General features: G+C 40.5%; 1 protein-coding gene across 1 annotated transcript; it reads right to left on the bottom strand.

The window, feature by feature from the left end:
• Positions 1-248: 248 nt before the first annotated feature.
• On the bottom strand, positions 249-26,673 carry CFAP57 (cilia and flagella associated protein 57). The gene is made up of 22 exons (XM_067300468.1): positions 26,517-26,673; positions 26,119-26,435; positions 23,668-23,951; positions 23,296-23,503; positions 20,355-20,507; positions 19,142-19,281; positions 18,295-18,460; positions 17,781-17,894; positions 17,072-17,284; positions 16,302-16,475; positions 14,970-15,131; positions 14,339-14,494; positions 12,123-12,216; positions 11,023-11,213; positions 9,701-9,874; positions 8,132-8,290; positions 7,538-7,681; positions 6,239-6,355; positions 5,093-5,227; positions 4,866-5,009; positions 994-1,120; positions 249-705 (listed from the first exon to the last, which is right to left on the bottom strand). The coding sequence occupies exons 1-22, from the start codon at positions 26,671-26,673 to the stop codon at positions 503-505; spliced, it is 3,732 nt and encodes a 1,243-aa protein (XP_067156569.1). The 3' UTR covers positions 249-502.
• Between the last annotated feature and the right edge of the window lie 109 nt (positions 26,674-26,782).

The raw sequence follows: 26,782 nt of genomic DNA, 5'->3' as shown, positions 1-26,782 counted from the left end.
CATCTATCTCATATTATGGGCAGCCATGTGTACGGATAAGCAATTCAATACTTGCAAACAAAAGGCTGATATTGATTTTTGCAGCGCGATATGACACCAGATATGAATTCTAGTGGAAAAGGTTTACAAAGCTTGACTAGCTCTTTTGGACTAGGACATGGTATTTTTCAGGATAGAGGTGTGCACCTGTCCTAGCATGAAGGCACAAAGATCAATCTTGCATTAACATAAGTTTATTTGTTTTTCTCTTGGCTCCTAGGCAGCAGGCAGGTTTCTGACCATGCACGCTTAAGGAAAAGGTAAGTCCTCATGGAAAGGGTAGATTCCAGGAAAGAAAGATGGAGAGAAGGCAAGTGGCTTGTGTTTCAGATTACTGAGTGCTGCATAAATGCTTCTATTGGAAGAGTACAGGATAGGGCAAGTCTAATCAATGCTGTTGGACTTCTGATCTTGCCAGCAGAATAGAGTAATGTAAGATGTTCTTGAACCATGGTCATTCTGGCTATGTCCTGTGGCTTCCTTCCAGGTTCAGCATAGGAAGCCTTCCATCTGAGAGGGGCTGAATTGCAAGGACCTGCCCCTTCTCTTGGATTTGGTCTCGCAGGCGTTGAATTTCTAGCTGCTGCATTTCTATGATCTTTTCACTTTCTTTCTCTGCATTCAACCTCAGCACAGCTGGGCTGAACAGCACTTCACTGGAGGGAGCTAGAAGATAATATCAGAGAAGAGAGAACAGAGTAACAAAGATCCCAGCCTGCAGAGTTCTTGGGAATGAGCAAGGAAAGGCATCTTTCAGGACTGAAGGAGTAGAGCTAAACAGTAAGATTCTAAAGTATTCAGCAGTTTCTACAACTTACATTATAATATAACAGGTACCACCAGGCAGACAAGCTGGAACCATACAGAGAGAGTAGCAGAACTGTTTGCAGATAACAAAGAGGGCTTCTGAAATGAAAACTGATAAAACGGAGACATACAAGAAGCATTATTCACCTGGGTCTCGAATTACTTGTTTTTTCTTGGTTAATCCTAGTGTTGACTGGAGGTCATGTACCTGGGCGCGGGTCACCTTCAGTTCTTGCCGCAACTCATTAATCTCCTTAATCAGACTCACATTTTCCTGCAATAACAATATGCTCTATGATGAAAAGTGCAGGTACTATCTGACTTAGCAATATGTATCTTCCTGTCCATGGGAAAGGACACTAGACAGCACAGAATTAGTATCACAGGCAGGAGATATTATATGCTTACTGAGCTAGGGCTATCAGTACACCACACAGTATTTCAGACAAGGCTACAGTACAGATTTGATGTAAAACATGACAGTGTTCTAATCACACTCCTCAAGAAGCTAGTATTTGTTTTGCTTTTCTGACTGCAGCTGCACTTTAAGATACCATCTTCTTTGTCAACTCCACAGTGAAGCTCAGGTCCCTTTCTGAGATGGATTCAATTAATTCAGAATTAATATGAAGAATTCCCATTTCTCCCTCCAGTGTGCATTATTTTGCTTTTCATTTGCCACCATGTGTCTGTTCACCTAAATTATATATATCTCCTTGCATTTCTTCAGAGCCTTATTCATTAGTTTTGACTAACATCACTTTCCAACACCCCTTCCAAATTATTAAGAAATATATAAAGCATATGGATCCTTGATATACCTACTACTAACATTTTGTTACAGGGAAAAGCTGGCCATTTAGTCATCTTTCTTTCTTTTTTAGTCAGTTTTCAATCTATAAAATATCAACCCTCTAATTCCTTAATAGCCTGCAACAAAGTATCTTGCTGAAATAGTTGTGAAAGTACAGGTGAATGTAATATGGTTCTCTTGTACCCACTCTATTGACAGATTGAAAGACTTCAACAATAACAATATGGAGCTGATACTAGTGAAGGATAATAAAACTGTTGCCCATGAATCAGAAACAGGAGCACCATTAACTAGATATTTCTGTTCTGAATTCAACAGAAGCGGAATTGTATATTTGTCTCATACAAAGACAATGAGCTACCTTATCATATCAACAGCAAGTGGGAATGTTAAACAGCTGCTACCATACTTGTACCGAGAGTAGCAATGATCTCAACTACCTGCGGCGGTTTTTCAGACATTTTAGAACACAGCATCATTCCAGCCTCTGGAACTTCACCAAATATGGACATATTTTAAAAGGATAAATGACCAAAAGGCAAGCATAGGCTACCTCATCTAATACTGATCCCAAGCAATTGCGAACTCAGCAAAACAGCAGGAAATAAGAAAAAAGATTAATGACATTTTCCTATGAAAAAGGTGTCTTTTCAAATCTTGATTTTTTGGATGAGATGACAATTTTGGTTGATACACCTATGTTGTGTGAGATTTCTGTAAGGCACATAATTTGTTTCTATACAGTATACTGATGAAGTATTAGCATCATACAAGAGTCAATGTAGTACAAATGGACAACTCAGAACTGGTTAGTAGCAAGGCACAGCGCTTACAGCAATTGTCTGTACAGACGCGCTCCAGGAATTCAAGCCAGCAGCAGTAACTCAAGGCACATGCATGTGGCAAGATTCTAAATACTTGACTCTAAGAAAAGTATACTGACTGTGCTCGAGTTTCCCCTCAGCTGAAAGTCACCGTCCACAGAACCAGACACTGACAGAGAGGTAGATTGTGGAATGTGTTAAGGTCTGAACTTGTTGGGCAAGAACAGTTGTTTTTGCAGTGATTGTGTTAGACTCTAGAAGCAGGATGAGTTGATGAGCTTCTGAAGCCTGCTCTAAAATAAGTAAACAATAATATTTTGTGACTTCATTAATTCAAGTCTTTAAACACAGATGAAATTTGACAACTGTGCATTTATCCCAGAGCTTGATCCTGAAAGGACACATGAAGAGGATAACTTCCAAGACTCAGTAAGAAAGATTTTTTCTTTTGACCAGCTTTCAGGATCGTGGCACACCATTTTTGTTTAGGTGGAGTTCTTTGGTCATGAGTCATAAGTTTACTCTGGGTAAACTGACGCAGCTGAATGCCTGCTATCAATTCAAGATCTTGCACAGCGTAACACCTCTCCTGTATGAGGTAGCCTGGGCTATGCAGAATTGTCTTGTCTGGCTTGCTGTATGCCAAAAGGCTGCTTGTTGACAATGATAATATTTTTCTGCATACGCATGCTACCTGGAGAGATACATCTTTAATTCAGCCTTTGCAGTCTGACAGAAAGCCTGCACTGCAATAAAATGATCATGTAGTGAATTAAAATAAATGTACATTATAAAACTTATTGTCAAAGGATGTGGCAAAGCAGAAATTGTTTCAAAAAACGGATTGATCAAATGCATGTAGGATGAGGCCATCAGGAAGGACTGCACATGATGTCTGGATGCAGTCTGCAGCCTAGGAAGTTCCTAAAGTGCTGACTGCCAGAAACAGGTAGGACATATTATAGAAAGGATCATGCTATACATACTTCTTTCTTATACTTTATAAGCACTATTACTTCAAGATTATTCAGTACGCTTGTTCTAATGTATCCAGGTGACCAAAGAAGCCATTATGAATATAGAAGGTTTGGAGGGAAAACTAACAGACTAACAACAAGTAACTTACCAAGTGGTAAGAATAATTAAAATTATCTTGACAGTTCTAATCAACTGTTGCAATAGTCACTAATGAAATGTACCTATGAATAGTCACTCAAAGAGGAATGCACAGCTCTGAAAATGTAATTACAACTGAGAACTAATAGAAATACAGAGCTAGAAGTCCTTCGAGATGTCATTCACCTGTTCAAAGAAAGCCCTGACAGAAGTTCGTCTAAACTAGTCAAAAAAAAGACCACTGTGAAGGACTGGAAGACCATGATAATTCCTCCTGGCCATAAAGACTCATTAATCTATGAGACTTCAGAGAACTGCCTTTTCTTTGAAGAAACCAGGCTGGTTAGAAGCTGTGATATCTTCATCTTCCAGATGTTTTATTAATTCAGTTTTAATCATCATTTCATGTTAGGCTTACTGATCCAAGACATCAAGTATTATCATTGTAAGCACCATCTGTCACCCTATTCCAGCAGGGAAATTTTCCAGGTTATTTTTTGAAACCATCTCCTTTTGTGCCAAATGGAAATCTCTAACCCAGAGATGTAGTACAGAAATTAAAACAGGGCCAAGGAAGAAGATCGCTGCTGCCTGGGCCTGAGGGAGGGCTATGAAGAAAGAGCAAAGAATAGAGGACTTAAGAGGGGACAGAGGTATAAAGACCCTGAGGAAGCATAATAAAGTAACAATGAAGAAAGGGCTAGTGAGGGGAAAGGGAAATGCTGACTGAGCAGAAGGAGATCATGGTAATAATAGACTGTGGGAGTGTTGTCCTCCCAGGAAGTTAGCTGTGGGGCTTTAGATCCTCTCACTCCAGGAGAAAACACATCAGATCTTTGGCCTCAGTAGCTGCAAGTTTATCTTGCCCTGTAAGGAACAAGGATTCCAAGCAAGATGTCTTGGTACTGATGGGCATATTCATCATTTGTTTTTGAGCTTCCTGTGAAAACCTGGATGTGAAAAGCAGAAAGTTTTTGAATTCAGATAAGTGGATGTGGGACTAAATGGCCAAAAAAGTCAGTCCATATAACAATTTCTTGCTTCAGAGATCTTGGGTTTTTTATCCAGACAATTGTAGAACTCCAGTAGCTCAATGAATATTACCCGTGAATGGAAGCATTTGAAACCCCTAGGAATATCTGGCAAGGGAGCAAATAAAAATTGTTTCAAAGTCTTAAGAAACTATAGCAGCAAGGCTGCTAAAGCCTCTTTTGTGCAGTTGCTTCCTTCTTCCCTCCCCATACCACAGGGAAAAGGCTCATTACCTGCATGATGCGCACATAATCAGCTCGGTGGATTTCACTTTCTTTCACCACCTTCTTTTTTAAAGTTGCAAAATTCCTCTCAAGATACTCTCGCTGTCTGATGTACTCCTGCTGCAAATCTGTGTCTAATTCTACAGTCTCCACCTGAGGGGCGACAGCATGTTGCCTCAGTAATTACACTACCAAATAAGCTCACCTGCAAGGAGAAGACAAAGGCCTTGACTCACCATGTCTGTTTGATGCACATACTTGGTGTAGAGCTCACAAATCCTATCCTTCAGTTTTCTGGAATCCTGAATGAAGCCCACACAGTTATGAAGATCTGTTTTAAATCGTTTGATGAGAGCTTTCATATTTTGTTCCTGCAAGAGTTATGTAGGTACACTCTTATCTGACTGATCAGAGCACTCCACATTGTGCAATACCTTGAAAGTCTAGTTGAACTGGTGAAAATCTCTCATATGTTTTAAGGACTTTTTAAAGTCCATTTAATTTTTTAAAATATGTCATTAAAGAGAACCTGCTCAGGCTGAGCACTGCATGTGGAATACTAGTGACAAGTTTTAGCAGTAACACTTAATCCATGATATTTGCAGTAGGTAATGCCAGTGTCAGCACCCAGAGACCTCAAGTGAAGAATAGCAGCATATTATCACGAACACTATCCCACAAAGTCCTTTCCCAAACAGCCTACATTCTTATTTAGAAACAAGATGCAAACAGTTAATAAGAGATGGCAAGGGACAAAGGATATATCAGATGTGCAAACTTGATAATTTCACATCAAGATTCCCTTCTCACTCTTATTTGTTTTCTGACAGTCCCCTCTCCTTTCTTTCCCAGTCCTGCACTGCCTGCTAAGCTCCTTCATCTTCAGTTTCAGTTCTTTTTGCTCCCTCATGTCTGACCTGCTTGTTCTCAAGCACAAGGAGCCCTTGTCTCCTCCACGAATAAGCCCACCCTTCGTTTCATCCTATTAATGCCTGCATATCATTGTAGGTGCTAGCCCATGCGTTGCTCCTATTTGGGTCCACTGTCCCGAGATTTCAAGCTTGGGCAGGAAGAAGCAGTATGTTAGGCATCTGCCTCACTGCTCTGTTAAACCTGGCAGAATGTATGTGTTGACCTTTTGAACAAACTTACATATAAACAGCTGGAATTTTTTAATATCAACTCTCCAATCTGGTTGCAGGCTTGGAAGTTTTCTGCCTTTGTCCCCACTTACTTACCAGAGACTCTCCTGTTCACTGGACCTTGTATACAGGATCCATGAAGGAGCATTTTGCTCACATTAATGCTTCTGCAGTGTTCCATCCCCACAAGCTTCATTCTGCAGGAACTGTGGACCACTGCACAGTGGTCATACCCCATACCTTCTGCCTCTCTCTGTGCACCTCGCGGTCAGTTGCCTTTAGCTTCCGTTGCAGCTCCGTGATGTTCAGTTCCAACTGTGCGTTCTGCTTGTGGAATCGTTCCAGTTCCCCCTCCATCTGAAAGGAAGCAGGAGGAGGAAATTAGGACTAAAAGTAGACATTACTGAAAAAACAACATAAAACAGGAAAACCACAGTATTAAAGTACGGACGTGAGGGAGTAGGTCCCCCTTCAGGTTGAACTGCAACTCAAAACTTCAAGCCAATTTTGGAACAACACTGCCCTCTGTCAGAACATACAGAAAATGCAAAACTGGATAGTCAACCCCCTTTTCCGTAATGGGTACTTAAGTGATGACCCTTTATTTGCCTGAGTTGAAGTGGAGTTGTACTGTTCCATCAGAATAAAGATGGGTGGAGGTGGAAATTAACAGTCAATACTGGAAAGAATAAGTGCAGCAATGAGAGGAAATCAGCACTGAAAAGAAACAAATGCATGAAAAGCTGTGACTGCTCACACAGATCAGATGGATAAGAGGCACTAAGGATACTCCAGCATTTACTGATGTGAGTTTGTGACCAAAGGAGAGGACAGGACTTTCATCATGCTAGTCTGACATGCATATAAAATGTTCATTAGTTGGCATTTTATTAAAAAGGCTTTTCTTCTGAATAAACAGACTTATGAAAATTAGCAGGTCACTGATTAGCTATGTCACCATAGTCCTAATTTGGCTGTGTTAAAGGCACATCAGCAGAGAGATTATGGCAAGGTGGTATCACAAATAAATTGCCTCAATGAATTTGCTGCAAGCTATGTACGAACACATGAAAAGTTTCCATGGAGCAGCTGATGAACGGTAATTTGTCCATGTACCTAACCTTTAAATTGGGTTAGGTTTGCAGAAATCTGCAACATTTTCAGGGAAGAAGTTCACTTTCTCTTCCTCCAGACCAGGAAAGGCAGTATCTCACAAGCTCTACAAGGTATGTGGAGCCAACCACATACGGATGAGAGGTATTTTTGATCAAAACTGACATTGTTGAAGAGTCTGGCATTAAATACTGAAACAGGAGTTTAAGTAACCATATCCATCACTGGTAGCATGTAATACAAAACTAAATAGCAGCTGCTGTGCATAAGTATTTTTATTAGGCACAAAGATATTGAATCAGTGCTGTGTATCTTTCAAAGAACTCAAGGAGCAAATAAGGTAGAGTTTTCCAAGGGATTTGCCTGGCCAACTTTGTAACCAGATAAAAGGCTGAGTAGCAGAAGCCAAATGACCATGTTGCTCACCTCACGGATCTGCTCCTTCATTACCATGATATCATTTTCACGTGGTTGTATTTGCTTCTTAAGCTCCTTTATTTTGTAATCCAGTACAAACTTGAACTTTTCCAGTTCCTGATTTTTCTTTTTTAGATCATATATCCGCTTCTCCTGGGGAAAATGGGTATGGAGATCTGAATCACACATAGCACTCTTGAACAGATTCCTCAGTCAAGGCACAAATATAACAGAGGCGAACATAGCAGGCACAGTTCTTGTGGAAGAATTGACTTTTGTCACACACCTCACACAGATTGCAGGGGGAGGGGTGTCAAATAATGCAGAGAGCCATCTACAAGTCCCAAAGCAGGGGATAAAAAACTCAACAGCCTGAACTTTAGTTCCCCAAGGAAAACTTAGAATGTGGGGAAAACATAAAGTTCCCAAACTAAAACCTGCAAAATCTTTAAGTTAAAACTGATCTTCCAGTCATGTCTGGGACAGAATAGATACTCAGAATAGGATACTGGATATTATCATAACACAATACTATTAATATAAATATCTGTATTAAATTAAAGGAGGGTGACTTTGACCTGAATCAATCATCCTGTTTCTCACCTTGTCTTGGATAGTGTCATCTCTCTCTTGAATCTCCCTCTTCAGTGCCAAGATGTCCTTCTCCAGTGATGTAATGATGCCTTGCAGCTTCTGCTGTTCCAGTTTAATTTCCTCAATCTCACTGTTTCGCTCCTCAATGTCTTTCTGTAGGCTGTCGAACTAGAGAGGAAAACAGGTAAGAATTTAACCATTTCCAAAAGCTGTGCAAAATTTAACCATCCTACTTTGTAAGGTATCTTGTAGACAGTGTGAGAGAAAGGATACCAATTTGAGAGGCTACAGGATTTAGTTATCATGGTAGGAAGGGTTTTAACATGCTGGACTGTATGGAATAAAGCAAACAACTGAAGGAGAGATGAACACGTTAATGTTGGGGACAATTGTGAGTATTAAGACGGGTTTTGAAAAAAAACAAAGATATACGTTTCACGCAATTAAAGAAGGAAGAGCTAGAAATAATGTGCAAGAAAGATGATCTTAGCAGATGCACTTAAGCAAGGTGGAGAACAGGAAAGCAGACAGGTAGTAATTAAGAGGAGATAAAACAATGAAAATTTTAGTATCACAAGCAGGAGAAATAAAGTTAGGTGGGAGAAAGAGTAAGCACGAGAGAAGGCAACAAGATGTTGGTTTACATGAATCCAGTAAGGGAGAATTTGAAGAAAATACCAGGATTCCAAGGCTAAAATGTCAGTTCCTTTCAATTGCAGAATCCCAAGAAATATAACAGGCCTTCAGGAGACAGAGGTAGGAAAATCTAAAGATGTCAGAAGTAGTCCGGAAGGGTGCCCAGTTCATAGCTCTTCCTCAAAATCCCTGCCTCAGTGCTAAGATCTGTGAAATCCAAGAAGGCTGGAACCAAGATGGTGCTGGTCAAACTACAAGAATCCATCTTGCACCATCCTGGTGTCTAAAAGATATCAGAACTGAAGACAGTACCACAATAAAAGAGGGCATGAAGGCAGAGAGCCTCTGTGTCTCCAATTAGATACTGAAGAAACTGAAAATAAAAAAGGTCCCTCTAACATTCTTAGGCAAATATAATACCCAGCTAGTATAAGAGCTAAAAGGTTTTCTCTCTCCTTAGAAATCCTAAACCTATTGGCAGAACCAATAAAAAATGATGATGCGTACAAACCACCAAGTGTCTATTACATTAAATGAAGTAGTAGCAGAAGTACTTTTCTAACAAAGTAATGCAGCAGACTTGGAGAAATTAAAAGGTCTGTTTCTTTCCCATGATATGATGAACAATATTGTTTATTATTTATAATGTCAAACTATGCAAGATAGCAGAAAGTGTACTAATAAAAACACACATGCTCTATTATCTCTCCTCTTTCTTTAGTCTTACCAGCAATACAATCAGTGCACAGCTGCTTCTTCTTCTGCCCAAATCTTGTAAAACATGCAAACTGATATAAGAAGAGGCAAGTGTTCCCATATATGACAGAAATGTCAAGTATTTATAGACTAAATTAACAAGCCTTGACATGTCACAAATCACATTCAATTCTCAGCTATAGGTCTCCATGAGTAGGTCTGATCTTATCACAGAAAAAGAGATACCCTTTTCCTCATGATTCCTGTTTCTCCTTTCAGTCGCAGGTTTGATTCCTTTTCTTCCTGGAGCCGTCTCTCATATTTAATTTTGATTTCCTGGATTTCTCGGTCTTCATCATCTTCAATCTGTTTCTTAATTTCTTCATATATGTGAAGCTGCTGCCTGATAGTCTCTTCTGTCTGCAATCAGGGAAAGCAAACATTAGAGAAGACAACAGTACTAGTCCAATAAAGAAGAGGAGAATTCTTTATTTGTAACTGTGTTTCTCCTGAGAGGGCCTGTATTTAATGGATTCTTCAACTTCAATTGCAGGAATATTGTTTAGACTAACTTAACTTCTTAGGGAATTAAAGTCACTTTAAAAACTGTAAAAAATAAACATAAATTGTTTTTAAGGACTGGATGCTCTAAGTTAGGGGGAAATACATATTAACTTAAAGCTCAGCAGTGTTGTGCAATGTAAGTGCAAAGACATAGGCTTACAAACCTGAAAACTTGGCCCAAATACTAACACCAGAGAGATTGCCTTGCCAGCAGAAAATGCAGACATGAGTAACACTTGAGAGGATCTTTTAAAGTTGCTGTTTCTGGTGCATTAAAACCCACAAACACTTGCACCAGTCTCTGTACCGCTCTCTTTTCACATTCCCTCTACATATTCTCTCCAAATTGGCACTGCAGTGAAGGGCTGGAAACAGTAATGCTGACAGAATTTATTGACATTGGATATATCTGTATGAGTTGCCTGAATATCAGCATCAGTTACCTGGCTGCACTTTAAGCTTTGGCATGGAGTTCACTGAGCTACAGTCTTTGACCGCAATGGGCAGGAGTTTTTGAAGTACTCAGGGTTTTTCTCTTTGCTCCCCAAATTATGGAGGCAGGATCCTCAGGGACTTAGTGATGTTGGCAATTTCAAAGACCAGGAGTTGATACATAACAGAATTCACTGTTGCAGAAGCATTATCTCTTCACTAGAACAAGTGATTGACTGAATCTCTCTTTCTCCAATTATAGTAAATATATCATCCACATCATGTAAACGAACAGGAATTCTTGCACCCAGGGGAAAGAGGCAAAGCTAAGAACACTCGAAGATGTTCTTCTTAGAAGATTACTCACTGAAGGCATGAAGCCCAGATAAGTTGGTAACTCAGCTCGGGTTTTCCTCATTACTGTATTTCCTCATTACTAACATATTTCCCTGTTTACAAGCAGATTAGGATTTGCATGCAGGGAGACAACTTCCCCTGCCCTGGGGAATATTTTATCACAGTTGGAAATAAAAATACAGTCAATAATTCAAACTGCAAATCAAGGTTCCTACCTCTTCCAACAAAACAGATTTCTCATTAAGTTTTTCTTCATAATATTCTGTTAACTCCTCCAGAGCCTTGCTTTTGCTTTCCTCCAAATCATGCAATTGTTTCTCATACTCCTCCTGCATCCTCTGGGATTTCACTTGCAGCTCCTGGTATTTTTCATTTTCCATTAACAGTTTCTGATTATTGCTAGATTCTGGTGACATTAAACATATGGAACTCATAAAACTAATAGGAAAGAGAGGTGCATCCTATCTTTCTACAGTTACTAGTGTCTTATTTTCTGCTTTGGTCTTTTTGACAGCTGGTTGCAGTCAGTTACCCTAGATGCTCCTCCTCATTTTCTTCAACAGATATACAGTGGGTTTAGGCTCTGTGACAATAAAAAATTTTACATCAGAAAACCATATCTTGAGTTTCCTGCTCTTCCTTCTACTTATGACATCACTAATAGTGCCTGTTCCCAAACTGTCATTCACCTCTCTCAGTTGTGTCTCTGCATACTCCACCATATCACTGCTTGGTGCCTCAGAACAGAATGTTGCTCTGTCCCAGCCTGAACAAGTGCAAAACCTGCACTGAAATCTCCTAGTCTGCCATTACAGCAAATGAATACCAACCTGTCTATGCATCCCCTTGAAAAAACAACCATGACAGAGCTGTATAAGCACAACTGCTACAGAGTATGAGCAGACAATGGCCTCTCTTACTGCCAGAATTTTTTTTGGTATTAATTTTCAGTAGTTCTGATTTGTCTTGATTATGAATCCTGGGCCCAGATATTTCCATGTTGTGTGCATTGTACATTGGCCTCCTTGCTGAATTGTAAGACATTGCTATTTTTAAAGTCAACTATGAGATAATTGAAGAAATCACTAATCCCAGGATCCAGACATCTAAAATACAATGCCTCTGTGCATTTTCTCATGGACGTGTATGCACTGCAGTTTAGACGGACTTTTGGTCTGCAATATTTTTATGACACATATGCCACCCATTTTCCCTTGTACCTTGCACTGTGGTCAGCTCTCCCTGTCTCCTTACTTGCCATGAATCTAATGCACTTTCTCCAAATTCTAGTTATAAACATATGTTATAATCTAACCTAGGTCTTGCACCTCCCTGGCCTGTTTCTTCATCAGCTCAAACAGTTGATACTGGTGTTGTAGCTCCTGTTTTTCTTTTTCTGCCTGTAAAATCTGGAAAAAAATAAGAAAAATAAGTTTTAATTTGAAAATAGGCAAACCAGTGTCCAAATTCTTTGTGTTCTTGCCTGTGGTGGGGAACACATACATGATGGAATTTGTATCTTTGAAATCACTCACCAAAAAAGGCAGACGCCATGCATTACTAAGCCAAGTTTTCCCTGAGATTAGTTTGTTAAGACAGATTACAAAATTAAGGAAAGCCAAGAGAAAGTAGCAAATGTTGTTCATATAATACAGAGCATTGTATATTCATAATTTAAACAAGAGCCACAAAACCCTCCATTTCTTTGTGTATGACTGCTTGAGGAGTATTCACAGTTTCACAAATTGTTTTCCAGGTATTAAAATCCAAGCTGCTTCCGACTCACTTGAAGTGCACCTGCAAGATCCTAAAACACTGGCATTTGCACAGAATGAGATGAACCCAGGCAAAAGTGAGACTTGAACTCCATTTGCTTGGGATATCATACTAACACTTAGAATTACTTATTCTTCTAAAAAGGCACAAAGAACTGGAACAAGAAGGTGAGTAAGCAATTTCCCAGAAAGTTTGGAAAGAACCACCACAGGTACTACAATGGTTTTGACTTTCTCCTCATAACTGTATGGCCCTTGCATCAGCAGAAATACTCTTTTGGACACAACAGCTACAAAGGTTAGTGACAAATCTGTCCAAATCTGTTATTTTGTTTAATCTTAACACATACTGATATTCAAACAGAAAGTGCGATTTACTTGCCTAGAACTTTTATTCACCTTCAAAGGCACTTGCTTGCAAGCCTATAATCAACAAGCCTAAAGAAGAAGCTTCAGTGTAGCTGAGATCATTAAAACTCTGTGGTCAAGCACTACCCATGGAAAGGCTTGAAGAACTGCAGAAGAAAACTGGCACAGATAAAACGCAGGTAGAGGAATCTGTAAGAAGCAAAAAGGCTTCCTTCTGAAAGCTCAAGCTATATAAAAATGAGGAAAAAGAGAAGGGCTCAAACTCTGGCTACTTAAATGCAAAAAATACAATGAGAAAAGCCAAAGAGCAAAACAGCCTGAGGAAAAACTTGCAGAAAGCATAAAAATTAACAAGTAAACTTCTTCAAAAACTTTAACAGCAGAAGCCTGCCAGAACATTTGTAGGTCCAAGAGACAAGAAAAAGGTATAAAAGGAGCACTTGGAGATGACAAGACCATAAAAAATAAAGTGAATAACTTGGCAAGTTTTCACACCGGACTCCTTTATGTGGGAGTCACACTGAAACACTGGTTGAAGGGACTACGGTGCAACCTAACAAGATAAGCAGTAACAAATTACCAGGACAGGATAACATTCATCCAAGAGCTCAAAAGGAACAGAAGGATGAAGGAACTGAATCATTAACCGTGATATATAATCTCTAACTCCAAGCCATCTTACTACCAGTGATACCGCTATTGCATCACCTGCCTTCTAAATCTACAAAGGGTCCAGAAATACAGCAAATTACTGATCAGAAAACTGGTGTTTGTTCTAGACAGATGCAAAGATATTTATAAAACAGAAAGAGTGGACACACAGATAAACAAGACATTAGGAAGAACTATCATGACTTTTGAAAAAGGAAGTCCTGCTCCATGACCACAGAGAAATCAACAGGCACACGAATAAAAGAAATCCAGGGGATACGGTCTAATTCTTTTTCAAAAAGCTCACATGGCACCTCACCAGATGTTCCTGAAGAAGCTAGGCAGTCAAGGCATAAAGAAGATGGCATTTAAGAAGAATTGTTAGACCCTGCAGCAGCTGCAACTTACATGTGATGGAGCTTTAATGGCATTGTCCCATTTCTACTAAAGTCCTGACCCTTAGTCTAAGGCAGCATTCATTGCTGAAACAGTTTTTACGTGAAGATACTTATAGCCTACCTGCGAAAACTCTAGTGTCCTCTCAGTACTTAAAATGTACTTGGCTCAAAAGATAGTTTTATGCTTTATAAATATCTCAAACATCTTTATTGGAAAGGAATACTTGATTTTTTCAGATGTTTTATGGCATTCATACATATATAATGCAAGCTTGAATTTAAGCCTTTAGCAAAAGTGAAAGATTTCTTGATATTTACTGCTGCAATATGAATCACACCTCATGTTTGGTTTTAAGGCAGTCTATTTCCTGGGTGAAAATCTCTTTTATTTCCTTTATTTTTTCATTACAGTTCACGTCCTTGAGACGTAGCTGGTAATCATTTTCTGTCTGTAGCTCTTTCACACGAATCTGCAGGTCTAGCATCGCCTGACCCTGGAGATGGATGACAAGATACTGTTAACAGAGGTACTATTTGCCATTAGCAAGTTTCTTAAGGATGTTATATCTACACACACATATTTATGAAAGACAACCATTGCAGAGAATTTTCAGAGAGATAGATCAAGAAAAGATCAAGTTTCAGAAGTAAGTTTTTTTGCTATCTGATGAGATGGTTCATAGAAATGCAACTTCTAACTTCTCTGCTCCATTAAAACTGCTTTCAAGGGATTGGAGAAAGTATTAGAGAAAAGTGTAGACTTTTCTCCATTCTCACTGCTCCTACAATGATGTTTGTATATTAACAAGCAGGTCCAGCTACTTACTGTAGCCTCTTCTTACGAAGAAAGCTATGCCAGCCCTCTTAGAGGTTCACAAGGCACAGCTAGTCACAAACATTTTGCAAATGTAATTCATAAGCTGTAGACTAGGAATCCTGGAGTTCACGTTCACAAGTTGCTCCTCCTACCTTCTCTTCTATATCTGATCTCATGATCAGTACTTCTTCAGCATATTCAACTTCCTTTTCCCGTTTCAGTATTCGACCTTCTTTATCATACACTTTCCAGATCAAAAAAGAGCCATCCTTTGAGGCAGTCAGTAGAAATAGGTCATCATCTGTTATGGACATCTTAGAAGGAAGAAATGGCCAAATGATAGTAGAGACAAGGAAAAATGGAGACACAGCTTGCTTTTATATCAAATTTTTCCCCCCACCCACATATTTACTGTCATTTCTACTAATGGAAATACTAACATTGCCCTGCTACCACCATTTTGATCATGTCCTCTACTCCTGCTCCACCCAGGTCCAGACAACATGGAAAGGGACAGAAAAGGAGAACACAGGAAGACACCAGATTCACTTCTGTTCTCTAAGCTGTAGGAAGATTTTCAAAAACCTGGAACAGACAAGATCTTCTCGATAATTAGAGCCCAGAATGGCAGTTCATATGACAATTCCAAAGGTCCCTAGTCTTCTTCTTTGAGAAGCTGGTTGTGCAACAGACAGATTAATGTTTTCTTCTGAATCTGCAAATAAGCCCACCAAGAGCTACCTAGTAACAACTACTGTCACTTCCTCTAGATGTCCTTGTGGCCATGTGGCCTGGCACAGAGCACCTGGGAGCTGACAAGGCTTGTGGGAGAGGTGAAAGTAGGATTCCAAACACTGGAATTCAGATCCTACAGTTGGACCATGTGACTCTAAGTCAAGGTCCTGTATTTGACAGTGATACTTAAAATGACAAAATTATGAACAGTTTTAAGAAGATAGAACAAGTGGCTTTCTGGAGAAAGCATGCTGAAATATTCCATTGTTGGAGGCTTCACACACCTTATCCCCTATCTTTTAGATGTTGTTCATCAGCCTTTAAGAAATACACTATGGTTAGCTGATCAGTGTTGCAATCTCTTCTGCAATTTACCCTGGCAGCAAATTGCTTAATATATTTTTCTCATTCCCCTTTCCATTCTCACAAGAGATTTTCAAGCCTGCATAACTTTATTTTCCTCTTTATGAGCTGTAACAAAGTTCTTCATCAGAGACATGCCACATTAGGTATCCTGTTCAAGATACTGCGGCCTCCGTCAAGACTTAACCCTTTACCTTTTAGCCAGCAACGGTTTATCCAGTAATGTCTGTCTCTGTAGATAGGACTCCCATGAATGTTTTAAACCTCATTCTCCACACGCAGGCTTAACCTTAGTTTTAACATATTATACTATCAAACGAGAAGCACAGTGTGAAAGGAGAGGTGTGCAACTGGCATGGCAGGGAAAAGAATATATTCTACTTTACCTTTGTAACAGGACCTGCATGGGCCTGATACTCATTGAACTCCGTGGGCAAAGGCAATGGGTATCTCATAGTTCGGATTGTCCCCAAAGATGTACCAATAAATAACATGTGCCCAGAATGAGAAACAGCTATCGCAGTATAAACAACATCAAAAGCAGGCACTTCATGCAGGATCTAAAAAACAAAAATTACACTATGTTCCACAATTCTGTTACTTAATGTTAAGTAATTATGCAGTGATTACTTATTGCATAACCAGTTGTCATATCACTACCTGAAGCAAAGCAGTTAAAAGAATCTGCATGCCTACAGGAGCAAAGCCATGAACAACAATTAGTATTAAGCTTTATACATGTGCACTTTTAAAAACTTAAACTGAGTTCCGTAAGTTAATCGCTTCTGAAAAATTTGATGTTTATCACATAAAATTTAGTATTGTTCTGCATAAAAAAATGAATGTAGCCCACAGTTGTAGATGCAATAAATTTGGATTTCAGCAAAACAGTCAATACGATATTGCAGTTATTTGGTTAGTGGAAGTAGAAGATTTTTAGGGAAATCCAAGTAAAGTTATAGACACAAAACTACAAAAAATTCCCAGGTATCATGGTAAAGGACGTCAGAACATTATTATAAAGAAAAGTGTCAGTAAATACTGCAGCTATCCAAAACTGGCTGATTCCTATTTGTCAAGTGGATGTTGATTAAAGCAAAGCACCAGTCCCCTCCCCAGAGAACTTAGCAAAATCATACAGTGGTTGTTAGCTCACCGAAGACTCTGAAATTTCCTTGAGTGTTTGGTCAGATCCAACAGCAAAGATGATTTTGGCGAAGGGAGACAGGGCAATACTGCTGTATTTGCAGGACCTGAGCACACACTCTGACTCCCTTTTACCTGTCAACAAGTTCCACTCATACACAGCACCATGTGTGTCACAGGAGACCAATTTAGCATCATCTGCACTCCATTTAACTGCACATATCTAGGAAAATCCAATGTTTAAGTTACAGACATATAGGAAGAAGTCATTTTACTGGGAAATCCATGATAGCTTTGGAATCATACTTCTAAGTTCTATTTAAAAAAAACCCTAAATGTTTCTCAACTAACTACCTTTTAGCATTAAAAAAACAGTAAGAATTACTCTGTGACCACACTGACAGACAAAAGCTTGTCCTAATAATGATCAATGCATTTTTTTTTTCATAATTTATTATTGGGATACTTTATCCTGGTTCTGCTACGTGCCAACCCTTCTCTTTCAGTTTAAGAACGGACTTTTTATATGCATCTAGTGCATCCATATGCTGAGTATTAGTTGATCTCTACACAAAGAAAACTGACCTTTGTATTTCTACTACGAATTTTTGGATGCATTTCTGATCCAAGATTGTACTTTACCTTTTCAAAACTTATCTTAAGTTTATCAATTAGTACTTATTTAAACCAGTCATATTTTATAGGCTTTGTTTACTGACCTTCCCACTATGTCCTTTCAGATTATTAGTATTTTCAAAAGTGGTGGTGGAATAAATGTGAATCACATTTCCATTAACTGCAGCAAAAAGATGGCCTCCATTACTGAATGCACACTACAAAAAGAACATTATCACCCATTACTGAAGATGTAGTAGATATAAAAAATTCATGCACTGAATTCCACTGACATCATCTAATATCTGAATGCTACACAAAAATAAAATTCTATGATACATTTGCCTCTTACTGCTTTCTTAATTGATGCTTTCCCCTATAACATTCACTCCTTCAGTATTTCTGAGCAGGACACCCCTTCTGCAGGTTCCCTGGCCCACAGTTCTGCATTAGTCTGCAGGCTCATTTTCCAACACTTAGAATCCTTTTCTCTCTGCTTTGATATTCTAAATCCTATTAGGATCTGTTGAAGAGGATCCTATCCCCATCACGTTCTTCATTACTCTGCTCCCTATAACTTCCAGAACTCCCCAATATCATTTTCGAATCACTACTTACCTCTCTACAACCTCTCACAGTGAATTCCATAAAAACATGCATGTCCTCATACAGTAGACTCATAAGTCGTAGTTTGTCAGAAAACCCAACCAAACAGAAAAGGCCAGTGGGGTGAAGTGATACTGTGTATGCTTCCTCCTGATATTGCTTATACAGCTCCAAAGTGCTGAAAGAGAGAACCATCACACAGCATGCAACAGTACAAACTCCCTATGCATGTCTGATGGGACAATATCTGGCCCAGCAGGACAACTGTAGCCACAATCTGACTCTGTCTTATCCTTGAGGAAATGTGTTGCCGGTCATTTAAGTTATGATCACAGAGATGTTACAGGAAACAAAGGCAAATCTGAACTCCTTGGCTGACAGAGAAGGCGGGGAAAGTGCAACAGCAAATGCTTGTTTACTGTAATACAATGAAGAAGGTGAATGAACTTTTGGCTGCAAACATACACACACAAACATCTGTTCTAAGATGTCCTTCCCTCTAAGGATCCTTAAAATCTGGACTCATTTTGCTGGAGAACCATGGCCATGAAGCAGGACACAGGACAACAATATCTTAAGACAAAGTTGAATGAAACGTTCGTAAAGATTTTTTCCCAAAACATATGAGAAATTTTACACAAAAATGGCATAACAGAGAAAAGTTTTGATTCTGTTCATAATGATCTTAAAGGGACTGCATATTCATACTCCCCCAATCATGTCAATAAGACCATTTGTATTCCACACAAGAATTTTACCAAAACAACATGGTTATTCATATATGAGATTGCTGCTGTTGCCTGCTAAATACAATATCCAGAAAAGCAAGAGATGATAACAAACACAAATAACTCTTTACTTGGTCTTGTAATTCCAGATGCGGACAGATCTGTCCAGGGAACAAGTAGCAACAATGGGTTTCCGAATACAGGTGTCCAGACCAGTGATCGAATCAGAATGTAATGGGAAATGCAGATATATAAAATGAGCTGACTTCTCCTGAGAAGCAATGAAAACATAGAAAAATCATAAATATGTCACTGTAGGCAGTAAATCAGGTGAGAAGTCTGTTGTAGCTCTTTGAATATAGTAATCAAATGGATTTGAGGAAACCACTTAATCCTATCACTGCACTAGTCTGAACAAAGCCCTAGCAACATAACAATATTAGAATCAGATTTAACTTTTTAATTAGTAAACCAGAAAAGAGATGCAGGGAAGATGTAGGTTAGGTAGGTCGCATATACTAGTGAGAGCAAAACATAATTGCAGGTGTCCAAAGAAATGCAAGTTAGATAAACAATAAAACTGGACCTGCAAGAATTCAGTTCGAACACTTACTTTCTGGTTAGACGGACATTTAAAAATAATCAAGTGCTGAGTAATAAGCAAATTAATTAGGATGCTCAGCTATAGCACGCTGGAAATTAAGAGCCAACAACATTTTGGGCTGCATACACAAAAAGATCCTATAATTATTTAACCCCTTCCTGTAAAGATCTTTTTGTATGACTGCATATAGGTTAGGTACTTAATTCCATGCCAGTTAATTCCATTACACTACATTTATCTCCTTGTATTTTTTAATTCCGCTAGAGTACGGAATGTATTTCTTTAATTTGTCCTTCACAGTAGGGTTTCACTTCTAATTAGGACTTCAACAGCTACTATTTTAGAGTAACATAAGATTCCCAAGGCTAACTTTTGGCTTTTTCATTACATTAACATTTCTGCATATTACAGTGGAACATAAACTCTACTATAGTTGCATTAAAAATCCCTCTTTAATCAACTGCTCCAACAGTGACATGCACGCTTAAGTGGTCTTAACAGTGTTCTTTACAGTTTTACTGAATAGCATCAGGTATTCAAATGTAGGTATGCTTGAGAAAGGGACTTGTGAAATACAGCCTTCAGAGATACACGCAGAGCACTTTAAACCATACTTTAAAGGTTCAGACCCTAGTCAATGGATTTTACAAGAACAGAAAGTGACACTGAATAGCCTGTGCAATGACAATACATCCCTTACTGGATGTACTGCTTGTTGAATGTGATAAGATTGTACTCACTTTCACAATCTCAGTGGAAGGCATATTAAACATGTAAAGCTGGTTTTTAGTTGTGCTAATGATCATCATTTCCTCAGAGGGGCTGAAGCATATACATATAATGTCCTCTCTGCCTGACTGTTCTGGTTCACTGTTGCAAAAGTCCCGAGGAATCTGCACAAGGAATGCATTGCATGGGATATTCCAGGTCTCCGTATTCTAGTAGTAGGCACACACACACTTTTCATGCAATGCTACTCTAATAAGCATATACATAATATCAGTAAGAAAACTTGGATATTAAATAGGACATAACCTCTGTGATGGAATATAGGACAAGATAACCTAACTGTATCTACAGCCATTAAAGTTCAAAAAGTTCCAGTGGCCATTTCAGCAGCAATCTTAAAAACTGTGTTACTCTACACAAACCAGAATGGTAGCAGAAGAAAATTAAGCAAAAAGCCTAGCAAGCGTCAGAATTAAAAATGCCTGAAAATTTGTGATCTCATAATAACAGTTCTTTGCAGGGTATCATTCAGGTTGATAAGAGTCTTATTTCAAGTGTCCTACATGCAAAACATTCCTGGTCAACAGACCACAGGGGCTGCACATCCACTTGCGATTCATGAGCTCTTCCTGTTTTAGACGCGGGTTCACGAGCCCCAGTCAGCCAGTGGATTCCGATCCACAGCTCTCAAACCATGCATAGCTTAGAGGCATGCATATATACAGACCTCAAAACAAAGCCACATCACGTGCCTGGCAGCATGCCTGTGCTCTTGCCAATTTGAGGAATGATCTGCTGTGGAAGGAGGTGAGCTGGCTGTGGCTGATGGCGCTGGGCTATCCCAGAACCCATCTCTGTTTTCTCTCCCAGTTGAGCCAATGAGGAAACATGCATTTCCTGACCTTCCTAGGACTTCCCTGGCCTCAGAGGCATGCAGTAGGTATGGTGTGACTCAGTCCTTCAAAAGTTTTGATGTGCTGCTTATATTTTTGTAAGACTGGCCAAAAGGGAAAGCCCACAGTGGAGTCCATATAAGTGGTATCTAAGAAGCTGCAGTCCCTGTAATCTCCCCTATACCTTCAACTGAAAAAGAGGCTGTGCATACACAGACCAAAGAATACATTTTAGACAATGCATGTGCTTAAATGGCAATAGCAAATTATTTTTTATCAAGACAGACAAAGTGCAGGTAATGACTTAATATTCAGTGAAACATTGCCAGACAGATTAGACCATTGGCTCTTTCACTGATGAGCCCAAGACAAGCCAGTCTTATGTAGCTTGTGTTTCAAGGTAGTAGGCACTCCAGACCTGCCAGGATCAGCATCTGAATGGAGACATTTAACTCAGACTACACAGAGTAGCTACATTGGCTTGGGAGAAGAAATCTTATGCTACTGTGATACTGCAGGGGACTGGCTGAAGGATAGAAACATGGCCAAATCCTTTATGGGGTCTGAGGAAAGTTACAAGGATCAGTTCTTGCTTAGAGAATAATCACTATGTTTTACGTCTCACAAGATTACCGTCTTTCCCAGCTAAAACAAGCACTTCAGCTTTGGCATCCTGGTGGACAGATGTTGCCAGCTGGACTATATCAGTGTCACATACTACAGAATGAAGCCTTCAGCATTTGTCACAGAAGACAGTATGGAGAGCCACAGCACATCTAACCAGTGACATTGGCTAACAATACATTTTTACTGTATATAAAATCAAAGTGCTCACTGCCTGGAGCCCAGGTTACCAAGATCATTTACAACTCCAGTATGAATGCTGTAGCTGACAACTCCTTTGCTGCAACAAATTTTTGGGTTACAATGGAAAAAGCTTTTCATCTGGAAAAGAAAGCTTTCCTGAGGACTAGTCTAAAACTATGGAACAAATCTTCCCTTCTACTTCGAATTTATTTGGCTTGGCATTTTTTAAGTTGCATAACACGATGTATATTAAAAAACTAATAAAGCAAACTGCATTGTGTATACATATTCCCCAGAGAAAGCACTAGAAATAACCAATTTACATATGGTGTACTGCTAAGACACTCACACATCACATTTGTATGTATATTCTTGTACTGCTTATAATACAGAAGGATGAACTAATGCTTCCATAGCCAAGACAGCTTCCAGCATGTAGGAACTGGTATGGGCCACCACCATCCTGGTACTGAAAAGCCAAAGGCAGGCAGAAGCAGGATGAAGTCAACTGTTCCTTCACAGGAACAGCAAGACCCAGGCCCTAGCATATGACAGTGATGTATTGTCATAACAGATTTCAGTTTCCAACGGCAGAGACTTGGAAGCTGACAAAGACGTACTAAGTATCCATAGGCAAACAAGGCTTTGTCCTAGTGATCTAACTTTTAGGATCTCAAGCATAGGGAAGATCTAACCTATTAAGACTGCAGTATAAAAGCGTGACCAGATCATCACAGAGTTAAATGATCTTGTCCAGGCAGTTCAGTAAGTAACTGCATACACCTCACTATAGAACAATTAGAAAACTTGCCAGATTACTTAATCTATTAAGAGTGCATAATTCTCATTACAGCTATAATAAGAAAGATTTGAGGGGAAAAAAGCTTTGCCTTGGAAAAAAACAAGCAGCCCAGTTCTTCAGAACTGATGTAGATTACTCCTCAGCTCAAAAAAAAAAAAAAAAAAAAGTTTCTTAAAGGTTTCGTGAAGTTCAGCAAACTCAAGCCCATTTCTCATGTGGGAACATGCAGAGCTACCTTGCAAAAGGATGACTGTCATTGACTTTCAGTGCGACCTCTGAGAAGTCACTTCCTTTCTGCATCACTAGGACAGTTAGCTAATGCTTACAGTGTGCTTTAAAGCTGTGCTAAAATTTATTATTAATAACTGACTCAGAAGCACAAAGGAACAGGCCTCAGCTGCATAATTGTTTGGAAGAGCTTTTCTTCCCCTGTCATAGACAGCCACCTACCCAGATTTCTTGAGTCTCCTTGTAGGCTTCCTTTTCCTCAGTCTTCTCAAATAGAAGAACAACCCCTGGGCTAGATGAACATGCAAAGCCTTTGGAATAAGCTGCAACTGCACATATTTGAGGCAAGGAATCCTGTTGTGAGCCATTATCCTCAGAGACCAGATCACAAGAGATATCAGAAGAATAGAAAGCAGAAAATGAAGTAAGACTTAAGAGGAATAAAAAAAGACAAACAAAACAAAAACTTGTATCAGTGGCAAGCAAAATATTATAACCCATTCATAAAATGGACAAAAAGGAAATAAATGAAAGACCTGCAAGTAATTTTCATGCACAAGCATGAACCTCTTAGTAATGGCCCCAAAGACTTACCTCCCAGGTCCTTTTGTTGTTGCATCTTCTAATTCCCTGGGTGGTATTTTGTACTCAACACTTGTCTCCCAGCGCACTTCTCCACTTTCAAATATGATAAGTTTGCCTGTGTCAGTGCCACATACAACTTTCTCCGCAGACAGCCAGGCATGGCACAGGTAGTTTTGTAGCTCTCCCTTTTGTAAACTCGTCGTCTTCAAAGTTCCTTCACTATATTTAATAAGTTTAAAAATGCCATTTCCAGTGATACAAACCTGTGCATTGTCTTGAGGACTGAAGCTCACCTACAGAACAGGAGAGAGAAATTATTTTACACAACTATGTACACTCTCAGAGCTTTAAAAGCAAATAAGCAAATATAACACCTGTTACAAAGACTTTCAATATCAAATAGGGGAAAACAAGCTAGGTAAAAAGGTTCATAGAAACAGACATCTGAATCACAATGTAACATGGAAGAGGAAGTAGATTCTGCCCTTGGGGGTCACATGACAGAAATATGGCCAAAATACATCTTTGCAGCTGATCAGCAACTTTTTCAGGTATCAGGCTATTCATTCCAAAAGGCCAGATGGAATTTCTGTATCTCAGGAGAGGCAACTCTTACCCATTATGCATATTAATTTGTATAATTAGGTGTTTATTGGTGAAAACAGAGGAGCAGCCATCTCAACATCTAACACGAAAGATAGCAGAGGTAGAGAGACCTAGGTTTTCATGCTTAATGGGACTTTAGACAGCAGTGATCTCCACAGTCACTTTCCCCTCTTCAGGAATTGAGCTCATGAAGTCAGTATTTCACCCAACCTTTGCTTGTAGCTGTACCCCAGAAAAGATGGCAGCTAGGGTCCATTCAACCCATTTAACTGAAAGTCTCTTACCTCCCAAGAAAGATACTAAAAAAAAGATACCCAAAACAGGATGCAGGAATTGTTTGAGTGCCATCAGTCTGCTCCTAGCCACTCCCTCTGGAGTAGTTCTCAGGTCTGGACATAGAACAGACTGCAGGAAGGAGGTGCATGAGCATGGTGCACGAGCTCATGGTGCATGAGTGTGCCCAAAGCTTCCAAGATGAGTTAGGTCTATCAAGCATGGCCAATATATTTAATGGGTGTTTCCGAAGGGACACAACGGACACACTGCATATACACAGATCAGCTGTACTGCCTGCATACCACACGGTTCAATGCAAAAATCCATTTAGCCCAGTGTCCTATTGCTGAGAAAGGCCAACAGCAGATGCCAAGAAAGTCTATGGAAAGTGTACATAATCTACAGCATAGACCCCTCTCCTCCCTCTCATGCCCTGGAAAGAAGCCATATGACCACGGGAAAACTCAGGACCCCCGATCTAAACAAATACCAGTTTCTAGGTCAGTGATTATATTATGCTTATCTATCACAATAAGACTGGACACAGGACTTAGCCGAGTTGTTTTTTAGTTAGCAATTATCTTCACAGTTTCTAGAAACTTGAAGGATACTCTGACTGGTGACAGAATAACACACTCTGCACATATTCTTCAGACTGATGTAATTTCCACACATTATAGTGGAATATTTGAAGGGCTGTTAATCGTTAATCAGCTGTTAATCAGCTGATTTGTTGTCTATAAGAAACTTTGTTCATTTTCAGAGTGCCAGTTTGTAGCCATTCTAGATCCCTTTTTGGAATCATAAAATCATAGAGTAATTTAGGGTGGAAGGGACCTCTGGAGGTCATCTGGTCCAACTCCTGACTCAGAGGAGGTCTTACTGGTTCAGGCCACTCAGGACCTTGTCCACTCAAGTTGTATTTCCAAGGATAGAGACAGTTCATCTCTCTGGGCTGTTTTCCAGTGCTCCACCACTCTCATTGTGAATTTTTTTTGTCTTGATATCCAGGAAGGAATTTCTGTTTTCAGCAATTTGTGACCACTGCCTCTAATTCTTTTGCTGTGCATCTCAGAACAACCTGGCTCTGTCTTCTTTACAATTCCCTCACCAGGAAGACAGCAATTAGCCTTTTCTAGGCAAAACCCCCTGACTCCCTCAGCCCCTCTTTATAGGTCAAGTGCTCCAGTCCTTGCATTTGTGGCAACTCTGAGCTGGTTGTGGTAGCTTTGTTACCCCCTTTTCTTTCTCTAGGTTTTCTTTTATCCGTCTCATGACAACTTTTGAGTGTTGCTACCCGGCATGTGGTACTTCTTAACCTGAAGTTTGATCTTTTTTCCCCTCCTTTTTGAAATGGTGCAACAGGCTCTGTTGGGCCAACTGCCAAAAGAACCAGTCATTTGTGAATCCCAATATTAAAAATGAGTGGCGGAGACACTTGCAGAATGGCACAGCATTGCTCTGACTCAGTTTTAAGAGCAGGCTTGTGTGTATCCCTGGTCTCCCAGAAAGGATGGGGGGAGCTGGAAAGAGGCTCCGGGCCCGGCAGTGCCCCGATGCGAGGGCCGCAGCCGTTACCTGGCAGAGGCCGCTGCCCGGGGCCTCGATGCGGACCGCCGCCATCAGCCGCTGCTTCTCCCAGAGCCAGTAGGCGAGGTGCACCTCGGGGGGGCTGGTGGCGGCCGCCAGGTAGCGGGAGTCGGGGGAGAAGGCCAGGGCCACGAACTCCCGCACCGGGAGCTCCGCAGCCGCCAGCGTCCTCCGCCGCCGCGACGGCACCAACGACACCTCGTACACCGTCACGGCCGGCTGCTCCGCCACCGTCTCCGAGACGGCCAGGTACCGCCTGTTGGGGCTGATGGCCAGCGCCTGCATGCCCTGGCTCTTCTCGGAGCCTGCGGGGAGGAGAGGGGTCAGGGCGGCGGCGGGGCCGGGGCCGGGGCCGGGGCCGGGGCCGGGGCCGGGGCTGGGGCCACCTGGGATGAACTTCTGCCACTTCTGCTCGATGTGGAACTGGACGCAGCTCGCCCCCGCCGCGTACAGCAGGATCTGCTCGTCGAAGAAGCAGAGGCCGCCGGCGACCTGCGAGCGGCAGCCGAAGATGGCCACGGGCTGCGCCACCACCGCCGACATGATGCTGCTGCTGCCGCCGCCGCCGCTGCTGCCGCTGCCGCCGCTGCCGCCGTCGCCACGGCAACCGCGGCTCCGGCCCCGCCGGAAGTGGCGGCGGCGCGCGCGCGCG

This window comes from Apteryx mantelli, chromosome 8, assembly GCF_036417845.1.
Source record: "Apteryx mantelli isolate bAptMan1 chromosome 8, bAptMan1.hap1, whole genome shotgun sequence".
Lineage (NCBI taxonomy): Eukaryota > Metazoa > Chordata > Aves > Apterygiformes > Apterygidae > Apteryx > Apteryx mantelli.
The sequence above is the reverse complement of the archived record's forward strand: the minus strand, read 5'-3'. Positions and strand labels throughout refer to the sequence as shown.